The following is a 16,351-nucleotide window of genomic DNA, read 5'->3' on the forward strand; positions in this document are numbered from 1 at the left end:
AAGATCTTCAATGTTTATGTGACATTCAAGATCACATATCTTGAATGTCCCGGCCATAAGATTGAAATGTTGGCACACTGGAAAAATCCAGGATTTTAGTCCGATACTTCTGTGACAAGACATGTGAATTTCTTTACTGCTTTGGTTATTCATTACACAAATAAAACAGGGCATTAGCCGAGGAAAAAGGCTGAGAGATGTGATCATTGGAGATTTGATCGGCCACAACAGGAGTTCTTCAAGGTGTTTTAACAAGATTGTTAAGAGCTATCTGTTTCCGTTTCCTCATGTTTATTTGAAGCGCACACTCGCACACACACACAGACAGATAGACACACACATTGGCTCCGGTGGAATAGTCAAAGAAATTATTGCAAATCACTTTTCTTTGACCTCTACGGAAAACTTCATGAGGTCAAGCGAAGCCGTGACAACGGCTGGGATCACTTGTTTAGATGACCTTGTAAATGTTTCTGACTCGAGGGATCGTTGGATGGCATTATCTCCTTCCATTTAGTAAAGGACGGTCAGGTGTACCCTACGCTCAAGGAGACAAGGGAGGAACCATCATAGCTCCTTTCCTTAGCATTTAGAGAACATTTCTTATCATGGCTGTCACTTAGATATCAGCTCATGTCACTGGGCTTGGACCCGTCTAAAGCAGTAAGACACTTGCCTAGGTGAGCCACACTCAACCTTTTTAAGGATCTGTTTTGAAACGTCACACTCCAAACAAAGAATTCAGAATACAAAGCGATCGCCATGGATATAGATTTTGTGGTGGAACCTTTGTCTTAGAGTGGGACGGCCCGCCTCCTGCGATTGGCGATCAGTACGATCAATACAATCAGTTTGACATTCAGTGAGCCCTCACAGCCACTCTCACCTTCGCCTCAGAACCAGAAGGTTTCATTTCCCTCTCGCCACGACCGGCAGGGAGAGAAGGCTGTGGAGGCCTGCCTTACACACATTTGATCAAAAAATTAAAGACAGTCATTTTAATCAATAAGGGGGGGGGGCAGATACAACTGGAGAACAACAGGCAATATCTGAGTGTGATATCCATCGTACGCAGTCGGTGCTCTGGCTCTCATGTTGACGTCAGACGGGAGAGGGTCCCAGTGTTTTGACATTCAGTGAGCCCTCATAGCCACTCTCACCTTCGCCTCAGAACCAGAAGGTTTCATTTCCCTCTCTCATGTTGACGTCAGACGGGAGAGGGTCCCAGTGATCGGCCACTTGGAGGGCCGTGCTGTTAACCGGAGCCCGCGCTTGGTGACTCTGGGGCCAAACGAGAGGCCCTTGGTGACTCTGGGGCCAAACGAGAGGCCCTTGGGGACTCTGGGGCCCAACGAGAGGCCCTTGGGGGATCAGAGTTAAGTGCTATTTGATTGACAACCTCTGGTTGCCGCGATACGGTGACGCATCGCCACAAGTCTAAGATATGTCTTGTCTGTTCAAATACTTTTTCAAAGGACAAAGCTATATCCGTTCTCTGAATTCAACACAGTTAATTTTCTTTCTGAATCATCAAAATAATCATCCCAGATTATATCTTGTTGAATAATGTTGTCCAAAGATTTATGATGTTTGACATCTACCTAGCTTGAAATGTTTCATTTAATGAGATTGCGTCTCCGATGACCCCGAGAGCGTCGCTGTGATTCACAGCGCCCCAGTGTGATGGAAATGAACCCGGGGCGCCCTGACCTCTCACGTGTCTAACGTTAAGGCCGCTGCGCATTAGAGCATGGGCAGTACTGTGTCGTTGTATCTATATCTATATCTGTCGTCTTTAAACACATAGCCGTTTGTTGTTTGACACACGGCAGGCTTATATCATCCGCCTTGCTAGACATGTTTGTCTTCCTTCCGCAGAAGGAGTGGTCCTTGACATTTACACGCTACACTGTTGGTTTACCAGGGCATGTCCGTTGGCTAGCTAGCTATAGCTCTCTGTTCTGTCAAGCCACACTTTGTTTAAAAAGCTCTCTGTTCTGTCAAGCCACACTAGTTTGCTATGAAGAGTCAGTTTAGCTGTAAGGCCTTGCCGAGCAGAGCTGCCATGCTGAGAGTCACCCATACACAAACTGTCTCTCCCTCTCTCTCACCCCCCCCTCTCTCTCTCTCTCTCTCTCTCTCTCTCTCTCTCTCTCTCTCTCTCTCTCTCTCTCTCTCTCTCTCTCTCTCTCTCTCTCTCTCTCTCTCTCTCTCTCGCTCTCTCCCCCCCCCCCCCTCTCTCTCTCTCTCTCTCTCTCTCTCTCTCTCTCTCTCTCTCTCTCTCTCTCTCTCTCTCTCTATATATATATATATACAGTATATATATATATATATATATATACTGTATATATATATATATATATACTGTATATATATATATATATATATATATATATATATATACTGTATATACTTAGGCCTGAGCTGACCAGAGGCACAGGAGGCGGGGCTTCTGTGTGAGCGACTGCAGTGTGATCACAGACAGCTTTGCATTGCAAATGTTCAGCCTGACTCCATTCCAATGCAAACAAGCCTCTTCTTTTTCCACTCCTCCAGTAGGGCTTGTTTATCTACAGCAGTATGCTCTTACGTCATGCGGACGGTTTTCCTGGGGTGGATATTTCGCAACCTGATGAAAATTGAAAAAGAATGTTGTGGGGTTTGCACGCGTGAATTTTTTTTTTTTTTGCAATTAGAGGTTTTCAGTGTTGGATATTTTACTATCTGATTGATGTGGTGGAGAAGTGAAAGTGCGTTGTGTGGTTGTTTAGCAACATCTCTCCACTGTTTCTTTGGGAATAACTGGAAGCAAGCTTTGGAAGACGGTTTTAGTTTATTTACGTTTCTGGTTTCCAACCTTGAATAATCCCCTTCTGCTTTTCTGACATCTCTGCTATCCTGAAGCGCACTGCTAGCTTAAGAGGCAGAGTCATGTGACGGGCCTGAGGGGCGAGATACCCTCTGTGTGGCTCATCCCTTAGTCATCCAACCACACGCATGACTTTTGAATATATTTATATAGCCTGTAGGACGACGCTCTACTAATTAGTGTGGTCGCAAAGAAAGCAACACCATTCTAATCATGTATTCTTCTACCACATTTTTGGTATTTATCTCCTCCAACAGTTTTGGAGGCATAGAATCCAACCAATAGCAAATAGTGGCATACATCAGTAAAGGGAGATATCCCTGCCATTAGAAGAAAATCATTATACTTTGTTTTTTTACTATTTTTTAATAATTGTATTATTGAATATGGAAAGTGATTGGGGCCTTGACGCTAAAATGAACCACCTCAAACCTGAACAACTGGAGTTATCAAATCAAATTATGTAAACCGGAAGTGGTCTCCAAAAAGCTCTGGCGCAGAGCGTTCTTTTCTCTCCAGCGCCATGCGCCTGTAAATTATGGAATGATCTTGCGCCCCTAGGAGCGGTTCGGCGAAAGGCGGAGGTATGATCTGGCGCAAACGTTCCCTGGTGCTGTTTTGCAGTTTCAGAAAACAATTGCGCCACAAACCAGGAAATACCTGGTTTAAAGTCACTGCCGTTGGTCAGATGCTATTTTAAGGGCGCATGCATAATGTTGCTTGTGCACCTCGCGCATACACTTTGCTTCTCTCATCTACCTAGCCACACATTCTTAGTAAATTATTTGGGAAAGAACAGCTGATACAGCGGTAATAAGTTGTACTTTTAAATCAATGCATCTGCAAACACCGTACAGCGAACACATATTTTCTTGACACAGACATCGTGCACAAGCCCATAACTTTTAGGATTGATGAGTATTTGATCGCGAGAAAACATTGTTTTACCGCGAGTGAGTGTTAAAAAGAATGAATGAATGCGGGAGCACGCGTGTGTATGTGTAAAAAATGTATGAAAGCCGGCGCGTGTGTGTGTCCATTTGTTTAAACACACGCAAACTAAACCCGTAACGCATAATACAGTCCATGGCAATGTATATTAACGGGGGTACACATGCATATTAGGAACACAAGTCGCTAACGATAATGAATGAATACAATACTGGTAAAAAAACGATTTTTGTTAATGCATTGCGTATATCATTAAATATAACCATAGCTACCGCATATCATATGTGTGTTAAGTTTCTTTGCTGAAAATTTATGTGAGGAAGAAAACACTATTCTATGTGTCAATTAGGCCATGTTATTAGGCCATAAACTGAGCCATTTGAATTTTGAAATTCATGTAGTCATGCATCTGTCTCATCGGAGACTGCAAACGTGCTGTCAAAATATCAACTCGTCAGATTCAAGTGCGCTGATGGATCTTAAAGGGGATGGGAGATGGCACTCTCATTGGTTTATTGCACTTTACGCCCAAACCACACCTACGGGTAATAAGGCTACTTCAGACCAACCTTTTTTGGATTTGCGCCGGGCGCAGTAGTCATTTATGCACCGGTAACATAGCAACATCGCCATAGAACCGCCCACAAAGCTACTTGCGCTTGGCGCTTCTCACTTGCGTTTCAGACTGTTAAAATAGGTCTACCTTGAAATCGTAAAAACTGACCCGTAATCCTGAATTACCCTAAATTTGTTACACATGCTCCTTAATCTTGCCCAACCTAAAATACTTTTTTTTTTTATTCTGTCAGTAATGTCTGAGTTATGGTCGAGGTATCCTCAAATACTATAATGCGAATGAGCCGCTTTTATTCTATCTTTCACAAGTCAGCCTCAGAGAACCTGAGAGATCTGTGTGGTGTCCGTAATGGAGGGCCCATCCATGCCCTCCCCCTAATGTAATGTGGAAAGGTTTACATTGATACCTAAACAATGAAGTCCCATTGTCAATTTCAAATGACCACTGCGGCAAATGAAGACTGCAACGGGCTAACACATGGCTAGCTTTAGCACAATAGCCCTCCAATAGGCGCACCAATAAGCTGAAAACATTGAACACTTTAATGATACCTTTAATACCTAATGTAACATTTAACATAACAGGAATTTGTAAAAAGCAATACACGTTTTCGTTGGTTGGCAAAACATTATGTGGAGGCAGATTAGAATTGAGTGATTATCTTAGGACCCTCTCATTTTGTATAAACTGCTCGGCGGGTAGGATTTGTTTTGCTTCTCGGACCTTCAAATTAAATGATCATTCGATGTCCCTGTCCCTAACCCTAACCCTTACCCTAACCCTAACCCTGTCCTGGTAGAGGTAGATACCGAGAGAGACCCTGGACACAAAATGGCTGCATGACCCTTCTTTCTAACTCTTTGTCGTGACTTTGCTTGCTGTCGGCACCGAGGTGTATTTCCAACGTTGAAAGGAGACGGTTGACGTTATACAGAGAACCGCTGCAGACAATAGCTTATATAAAGTATAGACGCTGGGATGGCTGGTGTTGAAAGGGGTTGGATGGAACAGCCTAACCTGTAGGCATCCTGGAGCAGGAGGCCTAGCCCTAACTCCTCCTTAATGACCTGTCTCTCTGATTCACTGTAGAGCTGAAATACAACAACGACCCTGGGCGTCTCACCTGCTAAATGAGCGAAAGAAGTGAGCTAGCCTCTCTCTCCGAGGTCCCCTGTTGCATCAACAGCGCTAAACATAACTCACGCTAGGGTGCACTCGCTGGCTCCCCGAGGGCCCCCCCCCCTCCCCCGTCACCTGGTTACCAAGCAACGTACCAGTCTCCCAGTAGAGCGCCCCTACCTGCCTTGGCACCTGGCCAAACCCCAGGGTCATTTATTGCGCACAAGAAAGTGGAAGACATGGGAGAAGAAAGGGTGAGGTGAGGTTATCTGTGTTCTTAATATCTGCCGGCAGGCCTCCGGTCACACAGTCATGAGGACTTACGGAGGGGGAGAGCGGCACTTCTATCGCACCAATTAGGTGTCTTGGAATAGATTAGTCTGAATGGGATTTATTATATTATTAATTTGCACTTTATTTCTATCGCTCCTCACCTCCTCCACAAAGGTTTTGAATGAAGAACAAGAATCTTTTATGATTTCAAACCCTCTTTGGTGTCAGAACAATATGGGAAACAAACTGAGGCAACCGCAGAAGTTTGACCCTATCTATCCACGCTTCGTTACGATGATGGGCCAATTATTTATATCGTATTATTAGACTCATTAAAAGATGTCTCCATCATAATACACAATTTCAATTTGATGTTCCAAATCAGCCCCGGTGACATTCGTTGGGTAGTTTTCTTATCTAATTGTTTAGCATAACGCAAAAACTATTCCAGCAAAGGGATGGTGGCTGGTGTTTATTTCCTTTGTGTCCCAACATGCTCCCTCGCCCTCTATCTCCCTCCATCTGTCAATGTATCTCTATCTCTCTCTCTCTCTATTGCGAGCTAGACAAACCCATTGGAGGCCTAAGCGATTAATTATTTACCCCAGCAATGAAATGCCAAAACCGAGAGACACTCGCCGCCGCCGAGAAAAGGTCACACATATCCCCACACAAATAACACAACACACAGACGACACACACTCACCACAGTGATGGATGACAATAAGGGCTTCATGGGCTGTGGAGCTTGGAACGTCCAGGGAGGCCAAGGGCAGAGGAGACAAGACACACGCAAGGAGGAGAGGAGGAGGCGGTGTGTGTGTGTGTGTGTGTGTGTGTGTGTGTGTGTGTGTGTGTGTGTGTGTGTGTGTGTGTGTGTGTGTGTGTGTGTGTGTGTGTGTGTGTGTGCGTGTGTGTGTGTGTGTGTGTGCGTGTTTGTGCGTGTGTGTGTGGGTCTGTGTGTTTGCTCGAGTTGAGGAAGTTAAGTTACTACAGGTTATTAGACCTCGTCTGTTAGTGTGTGGGTTCACCAGGTGTGTGTGGGTTCACCAGGTGTGTGCGGGTTCCCCAGGTGTGTCCTGGGTTCACCAGGTGTGTGTGGGTTCACCAGGTGTGTGCGGGTTCCCCAGGTGTGTCCTGGGTTCAACCAGGTGTGTCCTGGGTTCACCAGGTGTGTGTGGGTTCACCAGGTGTGTGTGGGTTCACCAGGTGTGTCCAGGGTTCACCAGGTGTGTGTGGGTTCACCAGGTGTGTGCGGGTTCCCCAGGTGTTTCCAGGGTTCACCAGGTGTATCCTGGGTTCACCAGGTGTGTGTGTTCACCAGGTGTGTCCTGGGTTCCCCATGTGTGTGTGGGTTCACTAGGTGTGTCCTGGGTTCCCCAGGTGTGTCCTGGGTTCACCAGGTGTGTGTGGGTTCACCAGGTGTGCATGGGTTCACCAGGTGTGTGTGGGTTCCCCAGGTGTGTCCTGGGTTCACCAGGTGTGTGTGGGTTCTCCAGGTGTGTCCTGGATTCACCAGGTGTGTGTGGGTTCCCCAGGTGTTTCCTGGGTTCACCAGTTGTGTGTGGGTTCACCAGGTGTGTCCTGGGTTCACTAGGTGTGTGTGTGTGGGTTCACCAGGTGTGTGTGGGTTCACCAGGTGTATCCTGGGTTCACCAGGTGTGTGTGTTCACCAGGTGTGTGTGGGTTCACCAGTTGTGTGTGGGTTCACCAGGTGTATCCTGGGTTCACCAGGTGTGTGTGATCACCAGGTGTGTGTGGGTTCACCAGGTGTATCCTGGGTTCACCAGGTGTGTGTGTTCACCAGGTGTGTGTGGGTGCACCAGGTGTGTGTGGGTTCACCAGGTGTATCTTGGGTTCACCAGGTGTGTGTGTTCACCAGGTGTGTCCTGGGTTCACCAGGTGTGTCCTGGGTTCACCAGGTGTGTCCAGGGTTCACCAGGTGTGTGTGTGTGTTCACCAGGTGTGTCCTGGGTTCACCAGGTGTGTGTGGGTTCACCAGGTGTGTCCTGGGTTCACCAGGTGTGTCCTGGTTTCACCAGGTGTGTGTGTTCACCAGGTGTGTCCTGGGTTCACCAGGTGTGTCCAGGGTTCACCAGGTGTGTGTGAGTTCACCAGGTGTTTCCTGGGTTCACCAGGTGTGTGTGGGTTCACCAGGTGTGTCCTGGGTTCACCAGGTGTGTCCTGGGTTCACCAGGTGTGTGTGGGTTCACCAGGTGTGTCCTGGGTTCCCCAGGCCGGAGACGGGCTGCCTCCCTCCACCAGAGTACTAGACGGCTCCTTTCTGGATGTTTCTCATCTTATTGTGTCAAAGTCTTTTCTAAAAGCCGTTCCATCGTTTGATTAGATGTCTGAGTTGTGTATTGTTTGAGTAGTTGAGGGAAATTAGTGGTTATTAATTGATAATGTTTGTTTCTTTTTTATAAAAATCTTAATTGTGTCCCCTACAGCTCCACCACCCAGCTGGCCAGATGGGGTGCCGATGCTGCAGAATGATAAAGAGGTGAGAGAGCGGGTAGCCCGTATAATGCACAGTGCATAATGTATGCATTATATATAGTGTAATGTGGACCTAGCTCATGTAATATCCATGTTGGGGTCCATATGACTGTCCCGTTGAGATGAGTGTTCCCAACTCCCAGCAGAACCGAGTCTGATACCCTGTGTCCAGAAGTCTGGCCTTGCCTCCAAAACCCCCTGACCCCCTGACCTCTGACCCCTGACCCCCTGACCCCTACCTGCTCCATACTGTCTCTGAATCGACTCTGAGTCCCTTCAGATAAAATCATCTGCCAAACGCTGAATAGCATTATCCACGTTCTAAACTTCATCACTGTCCTCTTCATCGCCACCTGGGGCTAGGCATTGCATTTGTTCATTGGTAAGAAGAAAGACAAAATATTGCTAAGCTAGGAGAAGACACTACAGATAGATGCTAAGTGCTATCTTTAAGTGCCAGGACCTACGACATAAAATAAGTGCGTAGGAGGGGGGTTTATAAGGGAGGAAAGGGGCACTTACTCTCCACAACGGAGACATTCATCCATCTTCACGTTATCCCTCCACCCCAACCACGCTCCTCCACCCTCTGCTCCTCCACCTTCCCCCTGGTCCGTTCAGCGAGCAGAGCTGCAGAACCTCCCGGATAGGGAGCAGTCCATCCATATGAAGGAGCCCAGTGGTCGACTCTGTGTAGTATCTCAAGGTCAATGTGCCCAAAGGTCGCGCAGATCTCCACCAACCCACCACCCCCTTCTGCTGTGAGCACACCTGGATGGATGCTCTGGTGGGGGGGGGGGGGGGGGGTTGATGGGGTAGTCGATTCCCTTATTGTTGTGCCTTTGAGAAAGAGAGAGAGAGAGATTTAGATTGAAGATGAATGAAAGACCTGGTTCACATACCAACAACATAATCCCTTCTCACACACGCACACACCCCCTGGCTCGTGTAGCGTGTCACGTCTCTGGACTTAGCAGCGTTGGTATTTTGCGTTTGGCCAGGTGGTATGGTGGGTTAATGGGTCAACCAGCGCCAGTCGGCCCCTGGCCCCTGAGAGCTTTAAAGAGCCTCATTGTGATCAGAAAAACCATGAAAAGAAATATCGGGCCCCTAAATCAGTTTCCATAGCATAACTGGATTGATTACGTGTTTAAAGTAGTCTTCTAGGAATGTACAGTTTATTTTTTACTTGATTATCACTGTGATGCACTGGAAGTCTGTGGAAGAGATCCCAGAGGACAACTCATGTCATTTATATAGCTGTGAAAATGTTTCAGGCCTCCCACAGACTTATACTATTGTTACAATGAAATACAGTACGTGAACTCAAAGAACAAGCAAGCAAGACTGCAGCCAAGTTTTTCCCCCATTTTTGACAGGAAGTTCGTACAAAGGACCTAATCCAAATGACTCTAACTCTTAATCTTTGACCCTTGATGATATTTGAACTGAGTAGATGAGTGCTGCGAGACCAAGGGTCAGTACCATGGTTCTGTTATGGGACTGGTGTATTGTTCTGTCCACTCTGGGCTGTGCATCGAGACGTCTCCAGCCTCTTCACACTGCTAGCCTTAATGCTCCATTGACATCCATGGTTTTGATTGGCTGTTCACATCATTCTTTAAAGCGCGGCCACTATAAGACTCCGGTGCGAAATGCCCGCATGCGCAAAATAACAATGACAAAAGACGTCATACTCTGCCGTGCGGGTGACCTGTTAAGGCAGTGTTTACCATCTGGTTGTTAAGTTGATGTGCAGTGGAAGCCAGCCAGTTCCTGAGCAGATGATATTGAGTTTTCTGGGAGGAATGAGTGTGGCTTCTGAAGTGTGTGGGTGGATGATGAGTCAGAGCAGTGAGTGGCGGGGTCAGGACGTGGATCGCTTCACTGAAACGGATTTCATCCACAATGCATGAAAGGATGTCAAGCGGTACCTTTAACTGCATCCCACTCTTAAACCCTATCTCACTGTCCGTCCACTGCCTCCATCCAAGCTCTCGCCTGTGCTTTTCGATGTAAGACTTCATGTGAAAGTGGCCCAGATCAGAATGTAAAGATCGGATTCCGTGTGTTCTGTGCTGTTCACACTGTTAGTAAATAATCAAGTCACATGTGAGAAACATCTTTTGGCACTGAAGCCCCTTGCTCCACTTTTGTTGGCAGTGTGAACTGCTCTAAAAATATATCGAAATGTGATACCAGTGAATACAACGGACCCGACAACGGACAACAGCTAGATACAAAGAAACACGGCAAACACCAAGCCGTCAACAAGGCAACCATTTCACATCTGGGCGCCAGACGTCCTTAAAGGTTGATGGTTGGGGCTTCAGATGACACTGTGCGACAGAGGGGCCGTTGAGACCCCTACAGCCGCCAGGGGTCCCGGAAATGGTCGAGGGTCTCTCTGTTTAGAGGAATTGGTGTGAGCTGGATCGGCCCTGCCGAAATCCTTCTTCATCTTTGCTATGAAAGACTATTTGTCCGCCTTATGAACCAGGGGCCAGGAGAGGTCCCCCCCCCGGCAGCTTGTGTTTCCCTCCGTCTGGATGTCAACCTGCTGCACACCCAGTGGAGCGAGAAACGACAGAGAGATGAAAACACTCATTCTCAGCTTTCTATTGGGAACACATGGAGACGGATAGGTGCTTACAAACGTGTCAGCTTGAGATTCTGGTGTAGCGTGTTGGGATGAGTGTTTTTGTGTTTGTGCGTGTGTCTGTGTGTGTAGGTGTATTTTTGCATGTCAGTTTGTGTGTGTGTCTGTGTGTGTGTGTCTGTGTGTGTGTGTGTGTGTGTGTGTGTGTGTGTGTGTGTGTGTGTGTGTGTGTGTGTGTGTGTGTGTGTGTGTGTGTGTGTGTGTGTGTGTGTTTGTGTGTGTGTGTGTGTCTGTGTGTGTCTGTGTGTGGATGTGTGTGTGAGTGGCCATGTTCATCAGTTCCTAGTTCTATAAGTTGTTGCGTCTGTCTCAGCACTTCTGAAGATGTGCGAGAGAGAGAGAGAGAGAGAGAGAGAGAGAGAGAGAGAGAGAGAGAGAGAGAGAGAGAGAGAGAGAGAGAGAGAGGGAGAGGGAGAGAGAAGATAAATTAGGGGCGGGGCTATGAGAGTCAAGAATGTCAATCAATGAGGAGAGAAAGATAAAAGGAGATGGTAGATATGAGAGAGCGAGAGAGGGCGGATATTGACCCTGTGGTAGGAGCACTTGAGAAGGGGAGCCGTCTGGGGCATGTGATGGTGGGCGATGAGTGTTGGATGAACATAAGGCTTCCTCAGCAGGAGGTGTCTGTCGGTCCTACCTTTATATTCTACACTTCCCCCTCTCATTCATCTACGTGTATGTGTTTGTGTGGGCTTGTGGTTTTGTGTGTTCGTGTGTACGTGTGTACTTGTGTCTGGTGAAATAAACATGACTATTTTTCTTTTAGAACTACAACCTAGACGACTTAAGGACCACCATTTTCAGGAATTTGTTAACATGCAATCATCCGTTCCTGCAATACACGTACTTGTGATTTGACTTTCGTCGAATCCCCAGTAAGCGCTACAGGTCACATGACTATCCAAGCCAATCCAAGCAGGGAAAGCTGGGCCGTGTTAACATGACAACACAGCAGCAGTATCTGTAGGACCTGGCCTTGATGGATGGACGGTGTGCTGAGAGGGGAGAGGACTCTCCGGGGCGTGTAGCGCTCTGGGCGGTTAAAGCACCTTCTGTTTCAAACCCTAAGTCAAACCCAAACCCTAACCCTAACTCAAACCCTAGTCCTAACCCTAACCCTAATACCTTAAGACGAGCCTTCCCTTAAGACTCCATTTTAATAACTATGACCCCCCCCCCTCTTCTCCTGCTCAGCTACATCTATGACCCCTCTGCCGTGGGGGAGCCGGGGAAGAGCGAGCTGTCGGGGTCCGGCGGCCGGGGGTCCCTCTACCAGCCCCGGGGCCCGCCGGGCGGGGCCGCGGGGGACCGTGGCGGGGACCGGCAGAAGGAGGGCGTCAGCAACCTGGCCTACAGCAAGTCCAACGAGGGCACCCTGAAGCTGGAGGCCGACAACAACCACGTCAACCGGCTGCCCGAGCACCAGCCGCCCCCGCGGGTTCCCGGCGGGGGCGCCCTGTACATCATCCAGCCGCAGGCCCCGGGGCCGCGCTGGACCACCGAGGAGGCCCCCCGGCCCAGCCAGGTGCCGGTGTACCCGGAGCCCCCTGGCGGCGGGCGGCGGAGCGAGCCGGGGGGCTGGGACACGGCGGACGAGGACGAGGGAGTGGGGGGGACCCCTGAGTACCGGGGGGACGGCGAGGGCAGCGCGCTGTCGGTGGAGACCCTCACCAGCACCGCCAGCGGGTCCTCGGCCGGCGACGCCCCCCCCCGCTGGCCCAAGGCCGCCGACGCCTCCACGGCCGAGAGCGGCATCTCCATGACCAAGAGCGAGGACGAGGAGGGGGAGGGGGAGGGGCGGCGGCGCCAGGAGGAGAGCGAGGACGTCCGGAGCGTCACGGACTCCATGGTGGCCGAGGCGCTGGCCGCGCTGGAGGCGGCCACCGCCGGGGAGGAGTTTGAGTGAAGGGGGCGTGGCCTAGCGCTGGAGGCGGCCACCGTCGGGGAGGAGTTTGAGTGAAGGGGGCGTGGCCTAGCGTTCCCGAACATTGGAAGGACGTGGAACCCCTCGGTGGAACAGAACCCAGGCCGTGTGGCGGGGCAAATATAAATATTAACACACATATATAGATCTTATATATATATACACACACACGCACACACACATATGTATATATACGTATGTTTACACAACATCAAAGACTCAAATCTGCCAGAAGAAAAGACTGTTTATTTTCTTTAACAAAAGAGCAGAATCATGAAGGAAGTACATGAAGGATATTTATCTGTTCTTGTTCCAGGGCAGTTTCACTGACAGCCACAGAAGAAAGGAGCGTTTGTAGACTGTGAGTAACGCCTGTGGCAGCCGTGCCCTGTTTGAAGTCAGCGTATCGCAGCCCTCCATGGACCGGAGACTGAAGCACGTCCTTCTGCCATATCAGTACTGCCTGCGTACAAACAGGCCATGGAGAGCTGCTTCATTTTCCGTTTTACAATCTATACATCTATGGATTTAGTGTGCTAAATGAACTTAAAGTCAATGTGCGGCCAGCATGTGAAAGGACAGAGGCCTTCTGAGATGCAGCACGCAGCCTTAATGATGCGTGTTGTGTTTTGTAACTTTTCTATATCTTTTGTACATTGTTTGCCCCTGGCACCATGTTCTAGATGATGTCTTGGCTCCAGGCACGATGCCGTTGTACTGTACGTTAGGACCACGCAGGCCTCACCCAACCCTGACACTACATACATGCTCAGCCTGTTCACCTCTTCACCACAGTCAGTCCATCCGTCAGGTGACTCAGCAATTCATCAATTAATCAGTGTGTGAAATGTCATCACCATTGGCCAGAATGCCCCATAACTAGTTACCAGACCCCAAAGACTTGGATTACCACTGTGAATGTCTGACTACATGTCTGATGACATCATCCATTAATTACCTAAACAAAGAATATTAGAATTTCTGAAGCTACCGCCAGTTAACATTCGGGATATTTGTACTTAATCAAAGACTGTAGTGTATATTTTATTAATAAATCGATTATCACAATTATTTTCTTATATTAATTGCCTTACCAATCAATGAATGGATGAGCCGGCCAATCGGCATGGTGATATTGGACTGAAACAAAGAGTCCACGATAATGACGACCTACGCAGACAGGAAGGTCACCGATCAAAGGTCAGTTGAACTTGTTGACTTCTTTCCCCTTCTCTCTCGCATTTCCCAGCCAGATATGACTGCAGCTACTGCAAATGTGGAAAGCTAGTGAGTTAGGGGCCATTTGTTTCCTCAGCTTAGCGTTGGGCTGTTCACAATATAGCCATACTCATTAGTGGGTTTTCCCCTCGTGTTAGGCCTCTGTGATGAAGACCTAATACCGTGGGATGAGGGATTTTTACACAGAGAATATTTTTCTATGAAGGACCATGTATGTAGAGATCCCAGCTCCCTCGGCCAGGGCCTGTTGAGAGCCCATCATGGTGTTGGGTGGGGTGGGGGGCAGACGGTTTGAGCACCACGCGTTGGCCTGAAGCCGACCAGACCAGTCAGTCAGTGAGGTCGGTGTGAGGCCATCAGTCGGACCACATTGGTGGCTTCCTTGTTCCCGTAGCGCTCGTAGTCATGGTCACGTATTGGGCCTTTAGGTTAAGTCCCTTCCTTTGAAAGCGGTTCAGTCGTATCCTGTTCCTGTTCTTCAGAGAATATTAAAAAAAATATATATATATATATATATACACATGTATATGATATACGTTACCCTGTGAAGAGAAGAGACTTCATGTTTTTGTTTTTTCTAGTTATTTGTCTGCCAAAATCATTTCTACGTTATTCTTTGTGTACACGTTGTAAAATAAAAGTTAATTTAAAAGAAAGTGGTAATTGTAATGTCGCAGTTTATTTATTTTCAAATCTTAAGACATCTAGCATTCAATTTGTCTCTCAATCATTTCATTAAGTTTGATATTTGAACTGCTGATTCCAACGCCGTCGAAGCGTGCCTCTCTCTCTCTGAGCAGTAGAGCGAGGTTGCCATGGGCCAAGGCGTCCAACCCACCTAGCGAAAGCTCCCTGACGCCCCCAGAGAAGGCCCCTGTGTTAATGAAGACCCCAGGGCCAACTAAGACATGGTGGTTACAGAACACACCACACAAGAACACACTTAGGGGGCAGTGAGTGAAGCCTCAGACGGGCACAATGTATGGACTCTTCCATTTCTGTTTGCTCTATCCACCCCACTCCTCCACCACCTCCTCTTACCATCCACCCACCTCCACATCCTCAACCTCCTCTATCCATCCACCCACCCACCTCCTCCTGCTCCTCCTCCACCTCCTCCTCCTCCTGCCCCTCCTCCTGCTCCTGCTCCTCCTCCTCCTGCTCCTTCACCTCCTCCTCCTGCTCCTCCTCCTCCACCTCCTCCTCCATCTCCTCCTTCTGCTCCTTCACCTCCTCCTCCTGCTCCTCCTCCTCGACCTCCTCCTCCACCTCCTCTCTCCACCCACCCCTCTCCTCCTCCTACACCTCCACCTCCTCCTCCTACACCTCGACCTCCTCCTCTCTCCACCCACCTGCTCCTCCTCCACCTCCTCCTCCTCCACCTCCTCAACCTCCTGCTCCTCCTGCTCCTCCTCCTCCTCCTCTGCGCTCCCCGACTGCTGTAATTGCTCCTGGTGGCACATGGATTACAGCCTGTCCCTGCGTGGAGGCTAAAAGCAGACTCCCGCCTTAGTTAGATTGTGTCATTCCTCAGAATGACGGGCAGATGTTAAAGGGATGTTTATGTTTGTCAGACTCCTATGGGGAGACTGGGAGAGGGGGGGGCCTTTGCCTTCCTCGTTGGGTGTTTTTATTTCTGGTCAAACAGTGACTCATTCCTCTCTATAGTTCGGTGATGGGTGGGGTTTGTCCACTGAGCCGTGGAGAAGCACTAGTAAGTGTCCCTAGTGGTCCATTAACATTACCAACCGCTTGAGTTACTTTCCACAGTGAGAGGAGGACGTTGGAAGAGATTCAAACAAGTCGGTTACTTTAGTCACTTATGGTTAGGGTTAGTTGGTCAAAATACAAATTGTAAAATTGACATTGTGTTTTGTGTTTTTATTGTGTTGTGTAGTGTGTATCCACACACCCTTATAGCGTGATGTTGAAGGATGTTGAAAGGTCTTTCGTTCCAGAAGGTTCATTTAGATGCCATTTTGCCAAAGTCTCTCTGCAGATAAATCTGCCTGCTTCCTGACTTCCACACAGCACAAAGAAACACAGCGGTGTACGGCGTTGGTGTGTGCGATGCCACAACGTACAGCACTAGGACCCAGCCCCACCCTAATGTCCAGAGGCAACAGACATTCACTGGCTCTAGTGGCTGGGGATGAGAGTGCAACATGTGGGCGTATGGTAGATATGTAGTCTGAAAAAGAGGGAGCTTGTAATGAATGAAGCCATACCATGAGAGGAGGG

The 16,351-nt window shown here is 48.5% G+C and overlaps 1 protein-coding gene across 1 annotated transcript in view; it reads left to right on the forward strand.

The window, feature by feature from the left end:
- The window catches only part of zgc:194930 (collagen alpha-1(I) chain), a 22,159-nt gene extending 7,551 nt beyond the window's left edge, over positions 1–14,608 (forward strand). Inside the window, exons 2-3 of the mRNA XM_030338624.1 lie at positions 8,240–8,292; positions 12,142–14,608. Of these exons, the coding sequence (XP_030194484.1) occupies positions 8,261–8,292; positions 12,142–12,853 (744 nt within the window). The 5' untranslated portion in view covers positions 8,240–8,260 and the 3' untranslated portion in view covers positions 12,854–14,608. The remainder of the gene's footprint in view (positions 1–8,239; positions 8,293–12,141) is intronic.
- Positions 14,609–16,351: the final 1,743 nt, after the last annotated feature.

The sequence above is a fragment of the Gadus morhua genome, chromosome 17, assembly GCF_902167405.1.
Source record: "Gadus morhua chromosome 17, gadMor3.0, whole genome shotgun sequence".
NCBI classification, from domain to species: domain Eukaryota; kingdom Metazoa; phylum Chordata; class Actinopteri; order Gadiformes; family Gadidae; genus Gadus; species Gadus morhua.